The sequence below is a fragment of the Balaenoptera musculus genome, chromosome 1 (assembly GCF_009873245.2).
Source record: "Balaenoptera musculus isolate JJ_BM4_2016_0621 chromosome 1, mBalMus1.pri.v3, whole genome shotgun sequence".
NCBI lineage: Eukaryota > Metazoa > Chordata > Mammalia > Artiodactyla > Balaenopteridae > Balaenoptera > Balaenoptera musculus.
Window position 1 is genome coordinate 103,132,445 of NC_045785.1, and position 27,399 is coordinate 103,159,843.

At 47.6% G+C, this 27,399-nt stretch overlaps 1 protein-coding gene across 3 annotated transcripts in view; it reads left to right on the plus strand.

Annotated features, from left to right (window-relative positions):
• Nucleotides 1–3,924: 3,924 nt before the first annotated feature.
• The window catches only part of PTGFRN (prostaglandin F2 receptor inhibitor), a 76,816-nt gene continuing 53,341 nt past the window's right edge, over nucleotides 3,925–27,399 (plus strand). For 2 of the 3 annotated variants that reach the window (XM_036868814.1, XM_036868830.1), the window contains exon 1: nucleotides 3,928–4,311. In XM_036868814.1, the coding sequence (XP_036724709.1) occupies nucleotides 4,263–4,311 (49 nt within the window). In that variant the 5' untranslated portion in view covers nucleotides 3,928–4,262. Of the gene's footprint in view, nucleotides 4,312–27,399 lie in introns of all 3 variants that reach the window. The other variant, XM_036868823.1, reaches the window with a different exon arrangement.

Below are 27,399 nucleotides of genomic sequence, written 5' to 3' on the forward strand. Positions count from 1 at the left end.
CCCCTGTTTAACTTCAATAGGGGAAATAGACACCTGGAAACAATTCAAGGACAGTTTAATGAAATTGATTAGTGTAATGAAATGTTGCCATTGAACACACGCCTTTGCTGGCCATTCTGCTGAAGTAGCATCCAGGTCATCTGGAGAGACAGAGAGAGAGACAGAAAGAGAGAGACAGAGAGGGAGTATGGGCTGGTGGAGGTGGCAAAGCTAACACACAAGGTCTGGGTGAATCTTAGGATAATCGGCAAAATCGGCAAATTCATTCCATGGGACCTTTTAACATTTCCATGTTCAACTTTAAACAATGTGATTTTACTGATCTCAGCAGGAAAACCTGTTAGGAGTGAGACTGTGGGACCCTCATGGAGTTTTCAGGGGTAATGTCTGCAGACAGATCAGTGTAATCAAGAGACAGTAATGGCTGGCTGTTGTGACCAGAGCCTCTGAGGGTCTCAGTGATCTGGCAGGAAACTCATGGAGGCGGGACTCACCTCCTTGGGGATGGGTGTGGGTCAGAGTTGCTGGAGAGTGAGCCTTCCTGCCCCAGGCAAGCCTACAGACTAAGCAAACTGAGAACAGTTCGTTGGGGCAGAAGCCTTACCTGTATAGGGGGTTACTCACTCTGGCAAATAAATATCTTTCATAATAAAAGCATCATCAGATTCCAGAGTCATGACTTAACAAACTGTGCTGGTCTGCTTCAGGTGCTATGTTCCTTTAGTTCGAAACATATTTTATCCTTTGGTAGTCAGGGCTATGCAAAGGATGTGGTGTTATGACCAAGCATCTGGAGTTATTAATTTAGCCTCATTTTCTGCTACAACAACAGCTGTCTTGGGCTGACTTTCATGACACAGTTAACTGCCCACCACCAACAGGCCACCCATTTTTAGTCCTCAGTCTACTGGCCCTGCCTGGACAGCCTTATTTCTTCTTTCCATTTCAACTAACCACTGTTGTTTCCATGATTGTAAGATGCACCATTAATTTAATAACATCTAGGTGTGGGGAAGGGAGGGGAGAAAAATCACTGTCACATTAAATATACAACATCTATTGTAAGATCACCCCCTCCACCTCACAGCTAAAGACCTGCTGATCATTCAAGACTTGGTTCACAGTCATCCCCTCTGAGCTTTTTTGGACAAGCTTCCCCAGGACTGACCACTCCCTTGTGTCACAACTGCACCTTGCAATGCTGTCACACCTACTAAGTCAGGATGCACAGACTGTAAGCACCTCAAGGGCAGGAACTGTTATATTTACCCATGTATTCCCAGGCTCTAGCCCAGTGCCTAGCATTAATTCATTCTACAAATATTTACTAAAGACCTACCATATGCCAGGCACATGCCCAGACTTGCACTTTGTTTGTTAAACAAAAGAGTTTTTAGCAAACATCGACCCTGCAGTGACGTGAGAGATATAAAATGAGCATGTGACAGTCTCTTCGGCCCTTCCATTATTAGACAGAGATGGGAGCAATGTGTATGTTGTCAGCTTGGGCTGATATAACAAATATCATAAACTGGGTGGCTTAAAACAACAGACATTTATGTCTCACAGTTCTGGAGGCCGTGAAGGCCAAGATCAAGGTACTGGTCCATTTAGTACCTGGTGAGGGCTTCTCTTCCTAGTTTGCAGACAGATGCCCTCTTGCTATATCATCACGTGGCATAGATATAATCACTCTCGTGTCTTCTTATAAGGGCACTAATCCCATGCATGAGGGCTCCATCCTCAGGACCTAATTACTCCCCAAAGTCCCCACTTCCAAATACCATTGGGGATTAGGGCTTCAATATATGAATTTGGGGGGGCCACAGACATTCGGTCCATAGCATGTGCTAAACCAATTGTGACCAAGTGCCAGAATGTGTGCTTCAGACATTAAGCACTGTGTGTAGTTAAGAAAGGGAAAGATATGAGCTTCTGGAGAAGCCAGGCCTTACTCTTCTCTGTAGTTCCAGCATCTCCCAAGGCCTAATATTAGGCTTGCATTTAAGGTTGATTGAATTAAATTGAAAAATTTGCCAGAGAAATTCTAGAGGATTCTATGGGATGGGAAATGGAAAGGAATTGTAGGGTGGGTAAATGGCATGAAGAAAGGCTTGGTGACAAAAATGAATTGAAAAAAAATTTTTTTGGATTTCCCTGGTGGCGCAGCGGTTAAGAATCCGCAGCAGTTAAGAATCTGCCTGCCAATGCAGGGGACATGGGTTCAATCCCTGGTCCGGGAAGATCCCACATGCCACAGAGCAACTAAGCCCATGTGCCACAACTACTGAGCCTGGACTCTAGAGCCCGAGAACCACAACTACTGAGCCTGCATGCCACAACTACTGAAGCCCGTGCGCCTAGAGCTGGTGCTCTGCAAAAGAAGCCACTGCAATGAGAAGCCCGCGCACTGCAACGAAGAGTAGCCCCCACTCGCTGCAACTAGAGAAAGCCTGCGCGCAGCAACGAAGACCCAATGCAGCCCCCACAACAAAAATAAGTAAATAAATAATAAAAATTTTTTATCGTGTTAAAATATATATAACATAGAATCTACCATTTTGACTGTTTTTAAAGTGTACAGTTCAATGGCGTTAAGTACATTCACATTATTGCCCCATCAGGTATAAATTTTTAAGAGTCTCTTGCAGAAGGGTTCATACCTGGCTAAATTTAGGCACTTTTGTTAGTGGAAATAAGAAACCCTTGTTAGTGGAAATAATGATTATCAGAGTAAAAGCAATGTTCCTCTCCCCAATTGGGGCAGTTTCCCATTAACATCTGTGATTTGTTTTGCATATATTAATGAAAGGCTGTTGTATTCGGGGGCTGGGGCACCAGTTCTGCTCCCTGTATGTTTGAATTATCCTTGTGAAATTTTAAACAATGAACACTAATTTTTTCCCCCCAATACTAGGCCTTTTGTATTCAAATCAAAAGCACAAAGCCCCATTATGGGGGGGAAAAAAGAATCTTTATTGGCAACCAGTTGCGTCCACTTAAAGCAATAAATAAAAAGTCTAAACAGTACATTCCACATGAAGTACTGTAGCTATTAATACACTTGGGTTCCCAGGGTCCGCCCCCTCCCCCCATGGGTCTATTTGTGGGGAGTGTTCATCAGTGCCATAGGCACCCCTGAGAAGGAAGGAGGTGGGCGAGGAGAGGCGAGGCAGGCCCACCCAACCTCAGGGCAGTGAGCAGAGCCTGTGACATCTGGGTTCTGGTCTTGACACTTCGCTGTGAATCCCAGGGCAAGGCACCGAACACTTAATAAGGCCTCTGCACCTTGGAGGCTAGAACCCACGGCCTTTAAAGTCCTTTCCTTTCAGGACTTCCCTGGTGGAGCAGGGGTTAAGGCTCCGCACTCCCGATGCAGGGGACCCAGGTTCAGTCCCTGGTGAGGGAACTAGATCCCACATGCATGCCTCAACTAAGGAGCCTGCCTGCTGCAGCTAAGACCTGGTGCAACCAAATAAATAACTAAAAAAATAAAGAAATATTTAAAAACAAAAAAAGTCCTTTCATCTCTTTCAGTCATATCTGAATAATATTTAGCCAGGTCCAAGCGGCTGGTTGGTGAGGTGCTTAGTTCAGGACAAGTGGGTGAAGGTGCGGGGAGTTAGCTGAGGGAATTGGAGCCCCCCATGGGTGACTCCAGAGTGGTGGAACGCGGGGTGGCTCGGAATGGAGCTCAAGCGATGGGATTTCCAGACGAGTCTTTCCAAGGCCAACTTTTAAAGGTCGGAGGAAAGTTTGTCGCGGGGCGGGGGCCCCGAGGGGGGAGCTGGGTGGGCTTCGACGCCTCCTCCCCTTTAAGCGGGTGGCCCCGGCCCTGCCTCTGTTACCTGGAGAGGGGAGGGGCTTGGGAAAGTTTGTGTTTGTTGCTGGCAAAGCGCCGGATGGGAGGCGCGGGCGGGCGAGCGCTGCGGTTCCTCCCTCCTGCTTTCGGGAAGCGGTCGGGGCTACACGCTCGGCTCGGCGGGGCGGCCCTGGCGCCCGGCTCCCGGTGCCCGGCCGGCTGGAGGAGGAGGGCGGAGGCGGACGGGCGGGAGCGGAGCGAGGGGCGCACGTCCGCCCCAGCGCTGGGATTTCTCGGCTTGCGAGGAGAGCGGAGCAGGCGCGCGGCCCAGGCGGAGGAGCGCTGACTCTGGAGCAGCCGGAGCTGGAGGAGGAGGAGGAGGAGAGGCGGCGGGGAAGGAGGAGGAGGAGAGGCGGCGGGAAAGGAGGAGGAGGGGGAGAGTCGCTCCCGCCCGGCGAGCATGGGGCGCCTGGCGCCGAGGCCTCTGCTGCTGGCGCTCCTGTCGCTGGGTGAGTGCGCGCGGGGCCCGGCGGGGCGCGGGGGGCTCGGCCAGGCGCGGGGGGGCCGGTGGGGCGCGGCTGCCGCGCGCGGCCTGGGGCGCCGACGGTGCCGGGGCCACTCCCGGGAGACCGGGCCGGGGTCCGCGGGCGGCGGGGCCCGGCGGGGAGCGGGCGCGAATCGCGCGGGGTGCGAGTCGCCGTGCTCCAGGCCGAGCCTCGCCCGCACATGTGCGGGGGGGAGTGGCCCCAGGCCGGCTTCACCGGGCCCTCCCTACCTGTTAGCCGCCCGCGGCCGGCTCACCTTGAACTCCCGGCCCGGAAGGTGCCTGCGGTCCCGGCCCGCGTCCCCAGCTCGGGAGCGGAAATCCGCGGCTTTGATCTGCCCCGCCATGGCCGAGACCGGCCGAACCGCGCTCCACACACACTCCCCCGCGCCGGGCTGCCTTTCCAGGGAAGCGAGAGGATCCGCCAACTTCCTTCTACGAAGGTCACCGGGTGGCCCCGACCGCTACAGTAAAAATCGGTGTGCGGGTCCCTCTGTCATGTTAGTTGTGGCTAGCTCTTCTGCCTCAGTCTTCTCCTTCAGCTCCTCTGAAGCTGCCTCGCTGCATATTTGCACACAAAGACCTGGGAGCCTTGGCTTCTTCAACTTTTCCTACCTGTTACTTTTTCTCCCTTACTGTCCCCTGTGTTCCACCCTCTCTCAACCTTGGTGCCTCTTGATTATTTGGCCCAGCGCCCTCCCCCAACCCAAGGAATCTTTGGTGTGATTTTTTTTTTTTCCCCTCTCCATCTTCCATTCACCCATATACACAGACACCATCTTCACATCGTATAATATGGTTATATTAATATAACCAAATGGTTATCAGCCACAGAAATAATCTGCTGATTAAGTGCCCACCATGGATCCGGAAGGCTGACTCTTAAAAGCTTTGCTATCCCTGAAGCCCTTTGGTCAGTGTCAACCAGAACAGAAGGAATTCTGTGATCTGACCAGGGGTTCTCTTCCACACCCCTAGAGAAGGCAGAGCTGAATCTTTTATAAAGCACATGGTGTGTGGTGTCTGTCCCAGCTGCACCCAGGGTAAATGACTACTCTGCACTTACAGTCAGAGGGTCCCAGTGGAGACCTTCCACAGCCACTCCCGTCCAGCTGGCACCAGGCTCCACACTGTCCCAACTCCCATGACTCCTGCTTCTGGGTGGGGGGCGGGGGGCATGCTTTCTAGCTGCTACTGTGTTCTTTTCCTTCATGTCTGAGGGGTTTAATGGAACTCCCTCCCTAAAAGAGCTCACCCAGCCACATTGCTTTAGCTGCAACCAGGTGCAGAAAGCTTCCAGATCTTTCACCTAATTTTGTAGCATCTCTCTTGTGGTCTGGGGTCCTAGTGCTTTTATCCTCTTCCTTTCACTCTGGGACCCTTGTAAGTTTTCCGTTCGTTGTACACTGCTGGTGATAATCCACACCCATTACATAATTGGCTGATGTGTCTGGGTCAAGCAGGGCCACGGCCACTGGTTGCACAGATCGTGCACTGAATGCACAACTCTAGGAGCTGCTGTTCCCTTCGTCCTCTGTGTGAATGACCATCCCAAAAGTTGTGCAATTCACAACCCTTGTACTAGTTAAGAGGGTGAGGCCAGGTAGAAATTTGAAAAGAATGTCCGTGAGTAACTGCTGAGGGAGAAGAAGGGAGAGGGGGCAAAGAGAGACCAGCAACAGCAAAAATAGAAGTGGGGAAAGTATAGCCTGGGGATGTCTTGGAGGTATTCCAGTATATCCTGCCCTGGCTGGACATCTCATGTCAACTACACACAGGCAGTGCGTGTGGTGTCACCAGCCAGTGCCTTGTCCCCGGACAGGCCCTGAACTTCATGTTCACCTGCTAACTTACCGTACCGAATCTCCCTTGGTGTGGCTTCCGTGTGACCTCCAGGAGGCCCTCCCTGTCGTGCTACTCTAGCACTGTACTGATTCCTGAAACCCAATATGTTGATATGCTAGATCATCTTTCCTCTTGTATTGCAACCTGGGCATAATCTTGCTGTCACTCTCTTTGACCTCTACGTTCACACTGTCGCCCAACTCTGTTCCTTTTCCCATAGTGCAGACTCGAGCGTCTTCCCTGTCCTTCCTGTATCTAAAGTTACTGTCCTAGCTCGGGTTCTGACAGCTCCCCACACAGATCTGACATCTACCTGTTTGACTTTTTCCTCCAGCCTCCCTTCTAAGTTCATCATTTTCCTGAAGGCTCGTTTCTGGAGGTCCCACCTTAGCTCATTAGTCCCTTATGATTTTCTTCTGAGGATGTTCTGCCCCGTGTATTCTCTCCCCTCCAGTCTTCTGACTGATTCAGATGCTTCATTCTAAGGAACCTGTTTGCTATCCTTTACATAGAATGTATGTGAACCTTCTGGCCTTTCCATTTCCCATGACCTGGGAATGCCTCTCCTGCTTCTCTTCTCTTACCTGTGTATTTCCTTTTCCCCCTAAAACTACTTCCTCCATAAAGCTTCCCTAAATGAGTGTACCTATCACAATCACAACAGAACCCACTCAGCTTCATAAAACAGGTTTTCACTTCCATTGCCTATGTCTGACTCATCTCATCCATCCATTTAATACAGCATTTCTTGAATGCCCAGTGTGTCCGTAAGAGTGTCCCAGACAAATGATCAAGACACAGTGTCTCACTGAGTGGTCAGTGGGGGTGGGCAGACAGTTAATAAAACAGCCAGCTACCAGCCAGAATGAAATACCTGACATAGAAACCAAGTGCTGGTAGGAAGCAAGGAAGAGGATGATTAATTTTGACTTGGGGTTGGGGTTGATTTTGCTGAAGAGGTGACAGTTGAGCTGAGCCTTGAGGATAATTAGTATTTTGAAAGAAAGGACGGAAGAGGCTTCCAGGCTCTGGGGAAAGGCATCCAGTGTAGATGAGTGAAAGTGCATGGTACATTCAGAAAGGGCATGTAAGTTCCATGTAACTGAAGGTGGGAGGAGGAATACTAGGAGGGCAAACGAAAAGTGGATCTGGGATGGATTCTGAAGGCTATTCCTGCAGTGCTGAAGTCTTCACTGTGTGGGTGGGCTTGTTGGCCTTGTGGGTGCTGCCACACAGCCTGTGCTTCTCCCATCAGAGCACTTATTTATCTCACTGTATATGATTATCTGTTCCTGGTCTAAATCCTCACCCTGATTATATCCCATGGGGCAGGGACCAGGTTGGTATTGTTCACTATAGTATTCCTCTTACTAATCGAGTGTCTGGCACAGAGTAGGTGTTTGATAAATATTGGCTGACTGAATGAATGCACGTGTATATCATTTTTCCGTGGGTCATGGGTTGCCACTGAAAATTTGCAGTGTGGGATTGATACAACATGGTGATGTGTTTGAGGAGGTCAGTCCTAGCGTGCAGCATGAATTAGAGAGGAAGGTATGAAGATTGTGGAGAGGGATTAAGATACTCTCTCTCTCTCTTTTTTTAAAAAAAATATTTATTTATTTATTTGGCTGTGCCGGGTCTTAGTTGCGGCATGTGGGATCTTTGTTGCAGCATGAAGGATCTTTAGTTGCGGCATGTGGGATCTAGTTCCCTGACCAGGGTTCGAACCCAGGCCCCCTGCATTGGGAGCATGGAGTCTTAACCACTGGACCACCAGGGAAGTCACTAAGATACTCTCGTAATGTGTGTCTTTTAAAAAAAATACTTGCAAATCCATCGAAGTAGTTTTTAAACAACGAAAACATTACGTCTATATTCTAAAATCCAAATAACACAGAAGGGTAATGTATTATTGTATTGGGTAGGCTAAATTGCTCTAACAAATGGAATCAAAGCACAGTGGTTCAAACAATAGAAGTGCCTTTCCTAACTCTTCTTGGGGATGTTTCGGATGAAATGGTTGGGTCTGATCACTGTTCCACATAGGCATTCTGGCTCCCAGGCTGATGGGCAGTTCTGCTGTCTTCAGCCCATAGTTTCTAAGATCACTTGGGTTGTCACCGTTGCCCTTCCAGCCCTGTAAAGGGGAAAGAGCATGTAGTCTTCCTGGGCTAAGCCCGGCAGTGGCCCCCATCACTTCTGCACACATTCCATGGCAGAGGATTTAGTCCTGGCCACACTAACTGCAAGGGAAGCCCAGAAATGCAGAGGAATGTGGGAGCCCTGTGCTGGCTACTGTGGAAGAAGAGAAGAACAGATTTGGGGGACAGCTTGCAGTCTTGGTGTCACTTATAAAGGATATAAGGTAAAAGGATGAATGTGCCCACCCTCCCACTGCCCAGGCATAGCCACTCATATATAATGTACATGTGTCCGTAGACTGAATATTTTGTTTGGTCTTTTCTCATAGCTTCTACACAGGGCTCTGCACCTAACAGGCACAGAGTAATAATAGCTGCTATTTATAGCGTTCGTACCAAGCGTCGTGCCCTTACGGACATTTTCTTATTGAATTCTCACGACAACATGTTGAGAAAGGTACTGCTATTTTCTCCATATTACAGATGAGGAAACCGACACCCAGAGAAGTTAAATAACTTGTCCAGAATCATAAAGCTACTCCATGGCTGAGCGAGGATTTGATCACAGGACCCAAATTTGGTCTCAACTAAGGAAAGATTGACCGATGTTCACCATAATCTTATTTCGTGTATCACTCAAGATGAATTTAGACGAAAAAGTATACTACTGGTTTGAAAGCAAAAGTGCGGTTAAAAAGAGGAAGGTCTGGGGTGAGTGCAGCCCAGGCACGATTCCGGAAGGGAGGGGCAGTGCCAGGATGCACCTCATAGATGTGACAGCTCTGCAACCCCTAAGGCGTCACCACCCCTGCTCTGAGGAAAGGGACCAAATTGCAGCTTCCTCCAGAAAGCGCTGGAGGAGAAAGGCTGGCAGGAGGAACCCTAGTCAATCCATCCAGCTCAGCGGTCTTTGAAGTGCTGTGGACTTCAGAGAGTCCTCGCCTCTCATTTTAGCCTTGTTAACAGAATTCCTGTATCTGCCAAGCTGATTAATGCCTGCCCTGGCTATAATTATTCTTATTAGCCTGCTGAATAGGAGCTCTAGTTGTCAGTGATCATTCCTTACAAGGTAGTCGTGCTAGTCGGCATTTATATGTCTATTTGGTTTCTGTGCCGAGCTGCTGAGCTGATTTCTACCCCATAGATTGAATGTACATTTTCATACTAGTGCTGTGTCTGGCAGTTAAATAAGGTATGTGCTTGTCTGTCAGTGTGTGTCTGCGTCTCACTTTATCAAATGAAGTTGTGGGGAGCTGTCAGGGCAGTTCACAGCTATTCTGTTTAATTGCCTTGGTTTCTTAAAGGCAGGGTAGCAAGGCCCTTTGACTCTTCGCTTTGGGAAAATAACTTGAACTGGCAAAAATTCTTCGTAATTTATCTTCTGGAAAAGGCAAAGTGCTGCTGTTGGCACAGTCAGTGCTTTTGAGATCTTGGAATATTTTCCTCCACACCAACTGTAGTCTTTGCGAAGCAACAGAATTAGACCCAGTAGTTAACGCTGTCGTGGACCAGCAATGCTATTTCCAGGAGACTAGAGATACTGGCGCTGTGGGCACATTTGTGTTCTTCAAAGGCTGATTTCTCCACAACACTCCCTATGTGTTTGTGCAGGATTATGCAGTCACTAAGCAGCCTGATTCAAGTTTAAGTATGATGTTTGAGGACCTTAATTGCATCCTGCTTTGCACCTTTATAAGTGGCCGAATGTGAAAGTATTTTCATCCCTCAGGATATTTCAGGGGAATGGGGAAACAGTGTTTGGCTAGTGTTGCTATGTCTAGGATAAATTTGGCCTAGAGAACAGAATTGAGCGTAAGGGTTCAAGGCACATTTCAGAATGGGTGCTACCTTGGAATCCTACTGAAATAGAGGCAGTAATGCAGACAGGTGGGTCACTTCTCAGACCTTAAAAGTGACACCAAGCCAAGAACGTACTAATAATCGCTCTTCCTTGTTCTTACTTAGGGCTGGACTGGGCCAGAACCTCCCAGCTTGTGGGCCATGGTAAGGGACCCACATGGGGTTCAGGTGGGTTGTAGGTGTGTCAGAGTTAATTACTGGGTCTAATTCTGTTGCTTCACAAAGACTGCAGTTGGTGTGGAGGAAAATATTCCAAGATCTCAAAAGCACTGACTGTGGCAACTGACACCCTCAGCCCCTGGAGCCCACAGATCAGAGCGGCCTCGAAACCTGAAGCCCTGTCTACCCTGAGAGCCATACAGCTAGTCCCATTTCCTATTCGTGCCGTGATTGGATGGAAATCGACAGTTCTGTCTCTTACTTGGGGAACCACAGCCCCTGAGCCCCAGCCTGGCCTTAGGATGGGCAGTTTGAAGACGGAAGATGAGAAGCTCAGTGACATGGCGAGTAGCTAGTAGCTCATCTATTTATTCAGCAAATATTGAGAGAGTGCCTACGGCTCCAGGCCAAGCATTGTGCTGAGTGCTGGGGATTCTGCAGTGAACAGAGCCAACTCAGATCTGCCCGCCAGCAGTGGGACAGGATGCACTTGACGTGTGGTGGATGGTATCCCGTCCCCGGAAGGTGCAGCACCACCTGGATGATGGAGGCGAGGGTCAAGAGCAAGTTCACGGGAATGCCTGTCGTTGGGGGACAGGAAGTGGAAGGGAGGGTTCTAGAAGGAGTAGTCACAGGGATGGCAGAGAACCAGGAGCTCACTCTATCAGAAGCCAAGCAGAGATGGATGTAGGTAGATTTGTTAAAGAGGGAATAGTCAAATGCTGCAGGAAAACCAGAGAGGGAAAGAGAAGCCTTGGATTTGGGGGCTGTGGAGAGGATGGAAGGGAGAGGTGGAGGGGGATAGGGCAGGAGCTGTGTGGGGTAGGACACATGGTTTCTGCAGTGCTCTCAGCCTTTTTAGCCCTGAGAGTGGCCACAGAATCCCCAGAAATATCAGCTAGAGGTCATCTGTATGTTCCCTTTCATTCTCTGTATAAATTTTTGAAAGTTTTCCCCATGTTCCTCTGGATGTCCTCGTCCACGTTGATTGGTGGAATTAACCTTCTCTCTGACGGCTGCATTGAGGCCTTCAGCTGTCAGTTGGAATCTCCAGCACGGGGACTCCGGGGCAGTTTTAGAACCCATCTTTCTCCCATCTTCATCAGCTAAGATTTCAGTAGTTTGTATTACAAATAAACCATTACATGTGTGTTTCTAAACTGTTTCTGCTCTTCAAAATCACATAGGGAGAGGGCTTCCCTGGTGGCACGGTGGTTGAGAATCTGCCTGCCAATGCAGGGGACACGGGTTCGAGCCCTGGTCTGGGAGGATCCCACATGCTGCGGAGCAACTAGGCCCGTGAGCCACAACTACTGAGCCTGCGCGTCTGGAGCCTGTGCTCTGCAACAAGAGAGGCCGCGACAGTGAGAGGCCCGCGCACCGCGATGAAGAGTGGCCCCTGCTCGCCGCAACTAGAGAAAGCCCTTGCGCAGAAACGAAGACCAAACACAGCCAAAAATAAATAAATAAATAAATTTTAAAAATTAAAAAAAAAAAATCACATAGGGAGAGAAAAAATAGGGCTCAGGCTTTGGAATCAGGCCTCCATTTGAATCCTATCCTTCAGCACTGTGAAACTGGACAGGTTTCTTAACCTCTTGGAACCTCATTTTCTACACATGTAAGAAGGGACTATTACCTCTCTTGCAGGTTTGTCATGAAGATTAAACATAATGTGTCTAGGAAAATGCACACATTAAGCTTCATGTATGTAAATCCCTCGAACTTTGCTACTCGAGGTGGGGTCTTGGGACTAAGCAGCATCGGCAGCACCTGGGAAGAGTCTCAGGGCCCAGTGTGATCTGCTGAGTCAGAGCCTGTGGTTTAACCATCTCCCCAGGGGATTCGAATGCTACATTTTGAGAAACCCTCGTCTGGAAGAGTGCTTCACACATGGGTTATTTGGTGGCCTGGGCTTCCTTGGTGAGCTCTGAGGCAAAGACCATGTTCAGAGCGTCAGAGCTGGGGGAGAGTGGGACGGGCTGGGCTCTGTGGGAATGTGGTAGGCGGTCAGTTAGCCATGAAGGGTGGGGCTAGCTTAGGTCTGTAGTGGAGGCACTCAGCCTGGTTTCATGACTTTCTTCCACCAGGTTCAGCAGCCGGGGAGCAAGGCAGGGACATGGTGTGATCTTGCCATGAGAGGAGGGGTCCAGGAATCTGTCAAAAGCTCTGACAGCATCATGGAGACAGTTGGCCAAGGAGTTCAGGTGGGACAGGCAGCTGAGAGGCTGGAAGGCCTGGTGAGTCGCAGAAGGTTTGAGGGCCTGGAGGACAGGATGAGGGTGAAAAAGCAGATTCAGAGGCACAGGGGAGTGGGGGGGCCAGAAAGGTAGAAGGTGAGGGTCAAAAGAGGTAACTTCTGAGTCCAGGGTCTTGGAAGTGCCCATCCGAGGGGTAGTAGGTTGGGTGAGTAGTAGCCGAAGTTTTCACCTCTCACGTCATTTTGGCCAATTTACCTCTAACATCTGACTGGGTCTGGCCGAAGGGATTAGGAGACAAAGCTGTGACGTTTTAGAAGCATTAGTCCCAGGTGTTGTAGGGAAAAGGTCTTAACCTGTGACTAGGATGAATGGGGGTTGGGAGCAGGTATGCTGGGGAGGAACCAACATGAGGATTATTTCCTCCTTAAGAAATTCCTTCCTGGGACTTTCTGGTGGCGCAGTGGTTAAGAACCCACCTGCCAAGGCAGGGGACACGGATTTGATCCCTGGTTCCGGAAGATCCCACATGCCACGGAGCAAATGAGTCCGTGCGCCACGACTACGGAGCCTGCGCTCTAGAGCACGCGAGCCATAACTACTCAGCCCGCGTGCCACAACTGCTGAAGCCCGCACACCTAGAGCCCGTGCTTCGCAACAAGAGAAGCCACAGCAATGAGAAGCCCGGGCACCGCAATGAAGAGTAGACCCCACTCGCTGCAGCTAGAGAGAGCCTGCACACAGCAATGAAGACCCAACGACGAAGACCCAACGCAACCAAAAATAAATAATAAATTAAAAAAAAATTCCTTCCTATCTTTTTTTCCCCTGCAGTTGCATTTTTAATTAATTATTTATTTATTTTTGGCTGTGTTGCATCTTCGTTTCTGTGCGAGGGCTTTCTCTAGTTGTGGCAAGTGGGGGGGGGGGTCACTCTTCCTCGCGGTGTGCGGGCCTCTCACTGTCGCGGCCTCTCGTTGTAGAGCACAGGCTCCAGACACGCAGGCTCGGTAGTTGTGGCTCACAGGCCTAGTTGCTCCACGGCATGTGGGATCTTCCCAGACCAGGGCTCGAACCCGCATCCCCTGCATTGGCAGGCAGATTCTCAACCACTGCGCCACCAGGGAAGCCCTTTCCTATCTTTTATATAACACTTACTTTGTGCCAGGCCCTGCATTTTCTATATATTAACTCATTTAGTAGGCGTCATAACCCCATGAGGTAGGTACTGTTATGACCTCCATTTGATAGAAGAGAAAACTGAGTCACAGAGAGGTGAAGTAACTTGTTCAAAGTCACATAAGTGGTCCAGCTGCTTGGGTTCAAGCCCAGATGGCCTGGTTCCAGAGTCTGGGCTCATAACCCATAACAATACACTGTACTGCTCTCTGTCTTAGTACAGATATTCAGAATCAAACACGTGTTGGAAAACATAGAAAGGGATTGATACAGTTAGTTAAGATGTGATAACATTTGTGTCCTCATCTTTTAAAACAAGAGGCTGGGATTCTGGCCCTTGATCTTCCACTCACTAGTTTTGTGACCTTGAACAAGTTGCTGAATAGCTCTTAGCCTCTGTAAAGTAAGGGGCTGAGCTAGCTGATCCCAAGGCCCCCTTCCATCTCCAGAATTCTTTGAGTTCATGCTGATCCCTGCTGTGGTCCAGATGGGCCGCTTGGTCCAGCCCTGGCTCCTCGCCCATCTTCCCCAGCACTCCTGTGTGCAGCCTGCGCCTTTTATCTCTCATCTGCCTGGCACCTCTCTGCAACGGGGCTTTAGTGCCTCTGAGGGCTCTGGGAACTGTTTGCTGTTCTGTCACTGCAGCAGCAACTACTTCCTCCTCTTAGCCCATCCCGTGTGGTGAAACTGGCATCTTTCCTCATGGTGCTCTAGGTTACCGAGGTATCCCCACCACTAACTGCATTTTTTGATGGACCTCGGAGAAAAATCACAAAAACAGTGAAACCAATAAAGCGTTTCTAGATGGCAGACTGTTCCTTATTACTGATTTTTTTTTTTTTTTTTAAGTAAGTTTCGTTGAGGATATCAGCCACAAGTAAGTTGCGGTTGAGTAATCAAGTTTCAGCCCTCAGCAATGTGATTTGTGCTTTCTTCCCCATTTAGCTCTCACGTTGAACCAGTAGATGGTTATGCACCACAGTTCTCCTTTTCCTGACACCCCAAACCACAGCGAGAAGAGACATGGACATCTTTAGCTGGGTCCAAATGTTGACACCACTTTGGATTTTCCACGTTCCTATAGAGTAGGAGAGTTGAAATTCCGACATTGCCAATCAGTAGCCTTAATTGGCTAAGCAATGTGTTCTAGCATTTGGGGACTTTCTTCCTTTTCATTCTCTTAGCCTGAAAGGGGAGGGCGCAAGTGATGTTGGATACATTAACAGTGAAAAGGAAACATTCTGGAAAACCTCCATGCTGTTGGTAGGAGCCTGTGTTATGACCTCAGTCCTTACTGCATTGCCGGCTGCTGCCCAGCCCTCCTGGCTACTTTGAGGTGCACCTGTGGATGCTGGTGTTGACCCACGTCTTGGACGTGGGTCTTTTGGGGGCTCATCAAGAACCCTCTGGGAGTGAATTCTCCACTGCATTTGAAGGGGCTTGCTGTCATATGCTATTCTGGAGGCAAAAGGGTGGATAGTGCTTTATAAATGCACTGCCCCTCTAGGATGTCCTCAGAACAGAATGTTAGCTGATTTGGTGTCTGTCCAGTGTGCTGCTACTTGGCTTATGCTGTAGTGAGGCGTTTTAAAAAAAAGCAAAACCAAACCACTTTTGGCGCAACTGTTCATTTTTTCCATTTTCTGAAGGCTGGCACATCCAAATATTTTCTTATTTATTAGAAGGCATTATAGTACATCATCTTTGATTGGGAAATCCATACAGTATGTTCCAAGTTAAGACCATAGTGCCGTGGCAGGCACTTGGTCAGGTTGGTCGAAGTGAACACAGTTGCGAATAAATACATTGTGCCCAACTATTAATATATGACATTCCTGCTTTTCCTTGTGGCCTTATTTTCTAGTACTTCAGCAGCATTTAGAGACTCTTTACCATGTTTCTGACACTGCGACAGATGACAAAGGAATTAGGAAATGGAGTCCAAAATGGAAACCGAACCAGTTACAACTGAACAGCAGGATGGATTGGTGGTGCTTTTTAAACATCTAAGTGGATGCATTATTGGATAGCTGTGCATATGGAGCTGTCAGAATTATAGGGATAAAACAGTCCGGGAGCTGCTTTATCGTAAGGCTCTGTGGAGCATGTGGGTCTGGAAGGCGGTTTGAGCCAAGAGCAGGAAAAGCGTTTCAGGTAGGAAAATGACCGGCACCGTTTCTCAGAGGCGGGCGTAAATCAGTGTGCGCAGGATGGTGTTCCATTTGGGGATTAGCTGACTTAAGCTGGAACAGTAAGGGAGACCTCAGGGAGCGTGGATATTAAACTCTGGGTCGGGGAGGTTGGAAGAACGGGATCAGAATCACCCTGAAAGTTGTCAGCGGCTTTGTCGGCGCCCACAGAGACGCTGAGAACCCCCGTGCGTGGGGCTGGCGAGGTCTGCTGGGGCCCACAGGAAGCTAGTCTGCTAAATTAAGGTGATAAGTCAGGCCATAAGCCTATTTTTGGTTGTTTCTTAAGAGGAAAATGGCTCACAAAACCGTTGCTGATGTTCCCCTTAGGTAGTTTATCGGAGCATCTCTTCAAAAGACTGTCACCAAATAAGAGACACATAAGTTTTAGAGGAAGGATGGGGAATTTTTTTCTATGGAAACAAGGTTTATGCAATCATGTGGTCTATTCATCAGAGTCCCACTTTAATAACAGTTTATTCCACAAACAAGTTTTTTCCGAACATCAATATGAGTCCCAGAAAGCTTAGTGTTGAACCCGGCTTGTAAGTAACTGGGGACAGTGCTTCTGTTACTGCAGCTCTGGAGTGTCACAGAGGCAGCGAGGTGGTATATACTGCCCAGTTGTACCCTCCTGTACAGGCCTAACAGGAGTTATCCCACAGCAGGGTATGTTTGGCCCTAAGAAAATGGCAATGGTAGAGCAAGCTCTGTGTTCTCTCCAGTGTGTTCATTGACAGCATTTGGACCTCAGAGTAAAGAAGCCCATAATTAAGTTTTGATGACTCCTCTTGAAGTCTTCCCAAGCATCCCTCACTCCATGCCCTTAGAAACAACTGTGTAATCTGCGTACACATTGCCCCTCTCGTGTTTATATATTGTCTTGGAGTCACTTCTATTTGTTTGATTCTTTGGGGCCCAGTTCAAGCCTCACTTCCTGGGAGAGGTGAGCACGCATTCTGACCCGGGGGGAGGCTGCCTGTAAAGTAAGCACACAGCTGTGTCCGTTCCTTTGTCCTGGGCTCTCGCTGGACCCAGTCTTTCAGATCATGGCCATCGATTTATAATGCTCTGTTCACGAGGTTGAGTGTCTGTCTCACCCCAGACTGTAATCACCATGAAAGCAGGGCCAGGTCTGTTTTTGTTTACCCCAGTGTCTTAGGATTTTGAGTTATTGAATGATGAAATTATGTGTTTAGAAAACGCCTATATATCTCATGTGTACATGTATAATATATATTGTACATGACATATACAACGCATATATGAAATACATATATAAAGTCTGTATTGTGGGCCTTAAGTCATAAAGGGGACAGAGGTTATCTGTGTGTCCTCACTGTCTTTTTTTTTTTTTCTTTAATTAATTAATTAATTATTTTTGGCCGTGTTGGGTCTTCGTTTCTGTGCGAGGGCTTTCTCTAGTTGCGGCGAGCGGGGGCCACTCTTCATCGCGGTGCACGGGCCTCTCACTATCGCGGCCTCTCTTGTTGCGGAGCACAGGCTCCAGACGCGCAGGCTCAGTAGTTGTGGCACACGGGCCCAGTTGCTCCGCGGCATGTGGGGTCTTCCCAGACCAGGGCTCGAACCCATGTCCCCTGCATTGGCAGGCAGATTCTCAACCACTGCGCCACCAGGGAAGCCCCTCACTGTCTTTCATTTGTGTGCTTACTATCTTTTTTTGTTACTGCCGTAGCACTTCCGAAGTAATTGCAGGTGCCTTCATTTCTAAGACAGGTTGGTGGGATGGGGTAGGGGAGGAGATGGAGTCCACACATGAAAAGGCAGAGGTGAGAAAGTCCCCATTCTTCCTCATGTGATTTTCTCCGTTCTTTCCTTGGCAGCTCGTGTGGAAGACAAACGACTCATGGTCCTCACTGTTCTCTCTCTACCCCCTCCACCCCTTCCTCCCTTTGTGGGGTTGTCACAGCCTGTCCCATCCCCGACTGGCATGTGCTCCTTCCTGGGCTTCGTGTCAGTTGCTCACAGCGTGGGGAAGCGTACTTCTTCGGTTCCAGTGCAGGCTTCAAGTGCCTGGTGGCTGGGTTAGTCCAAACCGCGGACTGCCTTCTTGCCATCACTGTTCTCATAAGTGGCCAGCTCTGGCCACGTCTGCGGGAAGGGGCAGGGAGCTGCTGCCTGCAGCATGTGCCTCGTCTCACTGTCGGCCTGGGTCGTAACTACTCCTTATTATCTACCCTGTGCCAGGCTTTAGTCTCGAGCTCCGGGCATATGAGGACATAGTCACAGACCCGACTCCTGTAGCTGCCAGTCTCTATGTGGAGGCATGACATATACCCAGGAAAAGAGGTGGCCTCGAAGAAGTGTCTAAGGGGAATCCCCTGGCGGTCCAGCTGCCACTGCAGGGGGCACAGGTGCGATCCCTGGTCGGGGAACTAAGATACTGCAAGCTATGCAGCACAGCCAAAAAAAAAAAAAAAACCAGAAGTGTCTAAGGATTGTTAGAAAAAAATGCTGAAAGTTTAATGAAAAGGGAGAGCATTCTGGGCTAGTTTAGACAGAGGTGCTCTTGCAGAAAAGGTGGAACAGCTGACAAAATCCTCCATACCTGTTTGTATCACTACTTGTATCCTCTCTACCTGTATATGCATTTTTTTTAGGCTTTAGTGCTATGTCTGGATTGGGAACCTTTTGTAAGGATCCAAAGCACCCAAGTTGTTGGCTTCTCTAGCCCCAAAGAGTGATAATAAAACTGATGTGGCAAAATTTGGGGTTTGGAATATTGAGATGATATCACTTCCTGGGGTGCTGAGAACGGGTCTCTTGATTGATTATGCTGTGCGTTATGGTTGCTCAGACCGTATGCTTTTCACTTTCTGTGATGAGCTCATCGAAGAGCTTTTTTGAAAATTCATCGATGAGGGGCAATTTCTGATACAAATGAGATTAAGTAACTCCTGTTAACCCACTTAGGTGATGGTCCAAAGATTAGTTCTGGCTCTAAAATTCCAGTCTGCAGAAGTTCATTGAGATAGGAGTGATTCCAGCCATTGCATCAGCAAGCATGTTGCTGGGCTAGGAATGTGGTGATGAGCAGCGAGCCCTCTGCCCCGCCATGGAGCTCACGGTCCGGCGAGGGCGGCGGACAAGCAAACGAGCCTGGGATGATCACGGTGGCCATGCCGAGTCGACCCTCAGCAGGCACGTTCTGAACTCTGCTTGGCGCTGGGGGCTGGGGCTGGGGCTGGGGGCAGATCAGGAAAGGCTTCCACAAGGTGGCCTTCATTAAGTCTGAACCATCAGTAGGCTTTGTCTGGCAGAGAAAGCACGGGTTATTTGTTTCAGGCAGAGGGAAGAGCATAAGTAAAGAAATACACCTGTTTACAAAAGCTTGCTGGTTTTGTGTGAAGAAAGCTTTTTGGTGGATGGAACGGAAGGTTAAGTCGTAGGGGCTTCAGAGGGAAAGGGTGGAGGCTGGAGAGAGAGTCGTAAGATTGTGAAGAGCCTGGAATTGTCACCTAAAGGAGTTTAAGCCTGATGTCCTGAGTGAATGTCTATTTTTCCTGGTTCTGCCTTCCCTAAGTCCCTCATGTCCTTTATTAACTTAATATTTTAAAAAATTCTCATCGTTGGAGGACTCATCTCCTCCCAGCTTTTCTTTTTTCTTTTTTTTATTGGAGTAGAGTTGATTTACAATGCTGCGTTAGTTTCTGGTGTACAGCAAAGTAATTCAGTTATACCTATATAACTTTTTCACATTCTTTTTTATTATAAGTTATTACAAGGTATTGACTGTAGTTCCCTGTGCTATACAGTAGGACTCGGTTGTTTATCTGTGTTATATATAGTAGTTTGTATCTGCTAATCCCAGACTCCTAATTTATCCCTCCCCCCACATTTCTGTGAGGCTGCCACGCTGTTCCATCATCCTTGACTTTGACACTTGGCTAGGTGTTGGCTCATTGACTCACCTGATGATGTGGTTCTGCACCCAGCAGGTGTGCTGTAAAGAGCTGCTGAGTGAAGGAATGAAATATTGGATCCATGGGGTCAAGGTCTGTTCCTTAAAGGGCATGTGAACTCAGAGTCTTTTTTTGTTCAAGTCAAACTACCAAACTGTACTCCTCACTGGGCCTCACTGGGGAAGCTGGCATAGACCTCTCTACCACCCATGGCATCTGGCAGTGTGTCTGTAAATATCAAGGGCAGGCTTAAGGCCTTGTTGGGGAGGAGGGATGGACAAGGCAAAGGAAGGGCAGAAAATGGGCATAGGAAACAGTAAAATTGGGGGAAAGAGGACAAAGCTCCTCAAGGGAAGGAGTGGGGGAGAATTTTACTAACAGCTCAGGTGCGTTCATGCCCAGATGCAAGTTTAAACTCCTGTGAATCTCCCATTCTCTTTAAACTAGACTGAAAGGAGGACCAGGTGTTCACACAGAACTTGGCAGACTCTGCTGGCCTGTTCAAACATGGGGAGGATTGAAAATGGCTGAGTAGTGAGGGGTGCTAGGCAGTGCTGGGGCCTCTAGCAGCTGTTAGTTTTATAGAACACTCTAAAATAATCCTTGTGGCTAGATCTTGCCTCAGCTTTTTCTGTCTCTGATCCTTGGACAGAGAATTGTTTGAATCATTTCATGTTTTGTTGAGTTATTTTGGTTACCCACCAGTACAGATTGCCTCGAAGTGGCTTTTGCGTCTTTGTGTTGTTCTTTGGTCACCTAACTTCTCGGAACCTCAGTTTCCATATTTAATCCTCTCAAGGTGGAGTATTAAATCATGTGAACAGGATTTGAAAACTCTAAAGCCATGCTATAAATGTCAGGTGGTTTTTGTCAGTTACTGAGTCCTTGAGGGCGAAGCTTTCTGCTCAGTACTTGGCTTGTATGAAGCCAAGTATGTGTGTATGCATCAGGCTTCCATCAGAGGAGCAGAGCCACTGTGAATATTATGGAATAAGCCATTTAGTAGAGGAATTAGACTACACAATTTTGGGAGGAGCTGGGGAAAGGAAGGTCTGAAAAGGGATCAAGGAAAAGCCACTAGTCATCCCCCCGAAGCACTAGTGGGGGTGGACACGTTATTGCTGGCAGAGTAATCGAGAAGCCAGGCAGAGTGGGACTGCAAGCGGGGCACACGGGGCTGGTGGGGGGTGGTGTCTGGCATAAGAGTCTGTGTAAGGGTAGTTGCCTATTTATAGCTACCACCTATGAGTTTGCAGCCAAGCATCTGGTGGTCTTGGAGCCGAGTTGGTCAGTAAAGATAGCATTTGGGAAGAAACCCAGAGCAGAAAGAAGAGCTAAAACAAACTGGAGCCCACCAACACCTGTGCATCTGTCTCTTGCTGCCTTGAACCCTGACGACCACCAGAGCATAATGGCTGTTGCTTCCTTGCCATCTCCCAAATCTCACACACACTTGCGTCTCTTTTGTCCAACTCTAACCCAGAACTGCACAGGGAGAAGGTTTCCAGGGAGTGTAGTTCCAACTTAGCCATGTTGACTCATTACAAACCTGCACAATTTCATAATGTGGAATTTCATAATGTGGAATTAAGGATTTGGCATGACTGGGATCGCTCAAAGGCCATGGAACTGGAGCGACATCATGGTTAGGTGATCTAGTGCTTCAGTGGTAAGAAGTTCACTTAGTTAATGATCCAGTCTTCAAGAAGTGACTTGCAGCTGTGTTCCTCAGTTGCCTCTCCTGTCTTCCTTGCCTTTCCTGTCTGTAGTGCCAGAGGGAATGGTTATCTCGGCAGCAAAAGCTAAGGAAAGTTGCATTGACTGAAGAGCCTGTCAGTTCCCATGGAGCGTGAAGTCTTCTATCACCAAGGTCCTGTTTGACCTGGGGAAACAGATGCTTACTGTCCCTCCTCTCGTGGTATGAAGGCTAAAAGAAGATTTGCAGATATGAACGACTGCAGACCAGAGCCAGAAACTGTCGTGTAAATGTTAAGTGAGAACAACGTTGAGATCTCTGTACCACCCTTCTTCACCCCCATGGTCTGTTAGTCATATTGTCCCTTCCTTGTGTTTCTGCAGCCAGCTCAGGTCAGCAGGGACTCAGGAAGTGCCTTCTATGGTCATCTTAGCTCCTGAGAAAATAACACACTTTGTGAGATTTAATGGCTACACCTGGACCTTGTCATCACTCTGAATTCTTTCACCTCTTGATTGTCAACTCTGATATCTCCCTGTGTGACCACAAGTGCTTTGCCTTCCTCCTTTCAGATTCCCTCGTATGTGTTGAACCTATTCTTCATCCTCACTGTGATCCCCCTGATCTTGAAAGTTCCTTTTTTCCCAAGCCACTTTCACTTCCTGGGCTCTCATCCTGGTGGTCAGCATGCCAGCAGTGAGCTTGTTAACATCCTAAGGACCCTCTGCCACATTTCTTTGCCAGTCCTCATATTGTAGTTGAGTAACCCACACCAACCATAGTCTCTATAAGTCTGAGCTTTGTCATCTTGCTGGGGAAAATCCTACAACCTGCCCACCTGAGTTTCCTACCAATTAGGGTGTCTTTACTGCACCTCAGTGAACCTTGTGTTAGTTTTGTGATGGTTTTCCACTATATTCCTTCTAATTCTTATTCTAAACCTTGTCCACAATCTCCAGGATCTAAACCCCTCTCTGCTACTTCACTGAGACACTGGAGACCCACCTAAGGTTCCTCAAGCTTTTTGCCTCAAAACCTTGCTATATTTTTACCCATCCTTTTCTCCTAAATTCTGAGAAAGGTAAGGGCTCCACCTTTGGCTCTTTTTTCCTTTGTATGTATACACTCTGTCCCTATGTGATCCCATGCCACTTGTGGCTTTGAATACCGTTTATGTGCTGATGACTCTCCAGTGAATGTCTCTGCTTGGACCTCCCCCCCTGAGCTCCAGACACATAAATTCACTGCCTACTCCACTGTACCCCCACTCACATGTCCAGCAGGCATCTCAGACTTCAAAGGGCTGGAAGAAATCTCTAGCCTTGCCTGATACAAATTCCTTCCTGTCAGTTACGTTCCCCTGTCAGTAAGTGGCTTCACTGTGCACCCAGGTGCTCAAGCCAGAACCTGTATCATACCAGCTCCTGTCTTCCTCACTTTCCACATTCAGAATGGCAGTGTGTCTTTTCATTTTATATCCAAAATATATCCTGGATCTGACTACTCCTGAGAATCACTGCCACTACAAGCTGAGGCCAAATGTCCATCCTCTTTTGCTTGGTCTACCGTAACTTCTTCCATTCTGGTGTCCTTACTTCCAAATTGGTCCCACAGCAATCCGTCTTTCACACAGCAACCAGTGCGCTTCCTACAATAAAGCAGGCTCTATCATTCCCTAGTTTTACGTGCTTCCCATTTCAACCAGAGTCCAAGGCCTCTGCCCCCTCGTTCATTATAATCCAGTCACACTGATCTTTTTTTCTATCCCTTGAACACCAGGCTTGCTCCATCTTAGTGCTTTTCTATTTGCGGGTCTCTCTGCCTGGAGCAGTCTTACCCCAGAGTTCTACCCCTGCCTCCTTCTCATTCTGGTCTGAACTCATAGGTGACCTTCTCAGAGGGGCCTTTCCTGACCACACTGGCTAAAAGCTGCCCTCCCCCATCCCCAGTCACCAGCACGTCGGCCTATTTTATCTTGATAGCATTTATCAGCGCTCTGGGCTTGTTTCCCCACTCTCTCCTTAACTGGAACACAAGCTTCTTGTGAGCAGGGACTCTTGGCCGAATGTCCGCAGTGCCTAGAAGGTGCTGAGAGGACCTGGGGAGGACTGGCTGACTTTCCAGGATAAACTGCCCACTTGTGCCCTTCATCTCCTCTTGCCTGCTTTGGGGTCTTTTCATGGCTGTACGCTCCCTTACTTACATCTTGATTATTCCTTTCTCCTGGCTGTTACTCTCCAAGTCCCACACCACATTACTGCAAATGCACTTCTGTGGAGGTTACCAGTGGTTACGTGGTCGTCAGTTCAGAAGTCTTTTCACAGCACCTATCTGCCTTGACTTTTCTGCAGGTTTGGCATTGTTGCTCATTTTTTCCAAACTGAAGCATAATAGGATTCTCCTCTAGATATTGTGCAGGATGCAGATAGTATAGGAACCAGGTCTTGCCTTAGGAGCTCGCAGCCTCCCAGGAGCAAGCAGATGGGTATGTCCTTAAGTAAAACAGTAGGTATCACTCCAGCCTTTCCTTCTTGGAATTCTTGCATCCCTTGGCTGCTAGGACGTAAGCCTTTTCTGTTTTCTTCCTAACTGGCTACCATTCCTTTTTGCCTTTTTTTTTTTTTTTTTTTTTTTGGCTCCTTTTCTTCTGCTTGTGTCTTAAATAATAGGAGCTCACTATGATTTTGTCCCTTTCCCTCTTCTCTGTACTCTGTCCCCCGGTGACCCCATGGACCTTCACATCTCCCAGATCTTCACCAGATCTCCTCTCCAAGCATGTGACTCCACATTCATCTGGGGCTCAGATATCTTCGGACTGGGGGGTTTCCATGCCTGGTGGACCTTTCAACTTGTCTGAATCTCACTGACTACTTTTCTCCTCTGTGTTTCCTTAGCAGCTCTCAGCTTCCCTGGGCATGTCTCTCATCTCGGTTCTATCAATGGATTCTTGTTCCAGCATGACTCTTAGGGCTGCTGCCTTTCCGCTCCTGCCCTTGCTCTTCTTTTGATTCTTGTACCAACCTTTCCCCCAGCACCCCCCCACCCCCGGCCCCATCATCTCCTAGAGGGCTTCCGACTGACCACCCGTGTGTGTGTCCACTCCAGCCTGCTCTTACTGCACTGCTCCGCCCGCCCTGCTCTTCACCACTCCCCACATGTCCCTGCCTAGGCCTTTGCCTATGCTCCTCCCTTTAGCTCTGACCATCTTCCTCCTCAGCGTCCCCTGCCCAACCCCTACTCCCCAGCCATTTTTCAAAGGCCCAATTTAAATGTTGACACTGCATGAAGCTTTTCACTAATCCCTTTAGAGGGATGCACCCTCACTTTCTGAGGAACCCCAGAGCACTTGCTAGTACCTCTCTTTGGTTACTATATCTTTCCTCATGTTAGAGTTTTCACCTGCCCCTTATGACTCAACATACCGTAAGTCCCTTAAAAGAAGGTCCAAGGCTGATTTACCTTCCTCTCTCACATGTCGTCCAGCACGAGGGCTTCTTGCTCAGTAGTTGTTTGTTAAATGAGTCATACTGCATTTGTCTAGTTTATCTCTGTGAGGTCTTAGCTGAAGCTTTTTTTAAAAAATGATTCTAAGGCCTGCTCTAGTAGAACCTTATTTGCGTTTGGATGGGATTTTGAAGTACTGCCATATGTGACTTCATTACACATTCTCTGCTGGCTGGAACTTGTTTAATGTGTACATTGCTGCATTTTCATCACTTAGGGACTGTCTAGATGAAAGCCGGCATGATCCCTTCCTGCCAGACCTCTCAGTGGCAGTCCTGCAGAGACAAAGGTTTTGCATTCATTAAATCAGGTACTGCAGTAAAGGTTCTACGAGAGTTTACAGGTTTAACCTTCTGTGTATTCACTTCTAAATCACATGTGGACTGGGAACTTCGCATAGCAATCCATAGGCCCCTGGTCTCTCTTAAAGGCCTTGTAAGGACTGGAGAAGGGGGATTTAGCCGTCATTTTACAAGGCAAAGTGAAATATCACAAGCTCTTCGGTTTCGGTATTTCCGTTGTACCTGTTCTACTGGATTCAGTAACTTACAATACTTATCTTACAAATGGCTCCGATTGTAAAATCAGATTGTTTGCTTCTAGGCAGCTCAGTGAGGTGATAAAATTTGAGCAATAATAGGAACAATTGCAAAAATCCTGTGCAGATCTGCTGTACTCTACAGGCCTTGATTTAGAATAATATTGATGATAACCCAGGAAATAAAATCTATTTCCCATGGATATCATAAGGGGGTGGAAGAGGGTGGATAAATAACAGTTTCATCTTCATTAGCTTGTCTCTCTTAATGATTCCTCATGGTTGCCAATAGTGCTTATTGAAATAAACATTGCAGGAATAATTGCACTGAAAAACTTGCCCGACTTTTCTTCCCTATCTCCATCCATTCTACATGATGGAAGAAAGTTGAAAGCATTTAATTATTTTCTTGAGTACTTCAGAGGTAGGCAAATAGCAATCTGGAAACAATTACCTCTTGCATGTTAATTATCTGCACTGCTGAAAAGTCAGAGCAGTGGGCTTCCAAAAGTCCTTCCCATATGTTTTTAGAATCAAGTTCTCTTCACCTTTTTTGAACATGAAAGTGTGAGATATAGAGTTAGTGTCACTTAAAATAATGGAGGCAGTCTATCAGAAAAAAATATTTGAAGAAACTGGAAGTTATTTTTAACAATCCCGTTTAGAGAAATGGGATTTCTCTCCTCTATTTCATGTCAAGAATATATATTTCTTCCCTTAGTAACTCATTTTGGTTACTTTGTTGCCTATCTGGTTCACATTGCCTGTGGAGAATTTGAAATATTTTATAGGGAATTTCAAGCCGTTTCTTCTTCCCACTCAGGGCAAAGACAGAATCAACAGAATATGGTAGTATCAACAATGCAGTTGAAGACAAAACCAACCCAGCCCATCTTTGCCTTGACAGTGCAGTGCATGGGCCAGATAAACCTGGGTTGAGTCCCTCACTTCATAGCTGTTATGACCTTCAGCAAGTTATTTAACTTCTCTGAGTCTCAGTTTCCTTGGTTCTGTGATAGGGGTGGTCTGGCATATAAGAGAGATGCAGTATGTTATTATTCCTCCTCTTAACTCTGTCCTAGCGTTGTGGAGAGAAATCTGATGATGAATCAAAGTGAACACATTACAAAGTAAATACTTGAGAAAAGCTTATATGATTTTAGCTAAAATTATGGATTCTTTGATTAATCAAGTATTTTTTATTATCCCCCTCTCATTAGTTTGTTATCCACTCTTTCATTTTTATGGTTATTCTAGAGCTTAGAACGTACATTGTTGACTTATTAGTGTCTACTGATGATCCTTTTATCAAATGCAAGACCTTAGAAAACATTTAGACTCCATTTATTTCACTCTTTCCCTTGCTTTTTCTGCTGTTGTTGTCATATATTTTAATTATGCATATATTTTAAATTCCAGAAGACATTACTAATATTGTATTACATAGTCACCATTCAGTAGATTTACCCACACAGTTACCCTTTCTGTTGCTCTTTATGCCTTCCTACATTTCCATGATTCCATCTGGGGTCATCTTCCTCCTATTTGAAGAACTCCCTTTAGTATATCTTTTTGGTATTTCGTTAGCATTTCTTTTTATTAATTCTCTTTCCCTGGTTGAGAGTTGATTGAAAGCATATTGACTTTGCCTTCCTTTGTTAACGATATCTTTTCTGTGTAGAATTCTCTGTTGGTAGTTACTTTCTTTCATCGCTTTAAAGATATCATTCCAGGGACTTCCCTGGTGGTGCAGTGGTTAAGACTCCCTGCTCCCAGTGCAGGGGGCCCGGGTTCGATCCCTGGTCAGGGAACTAGATC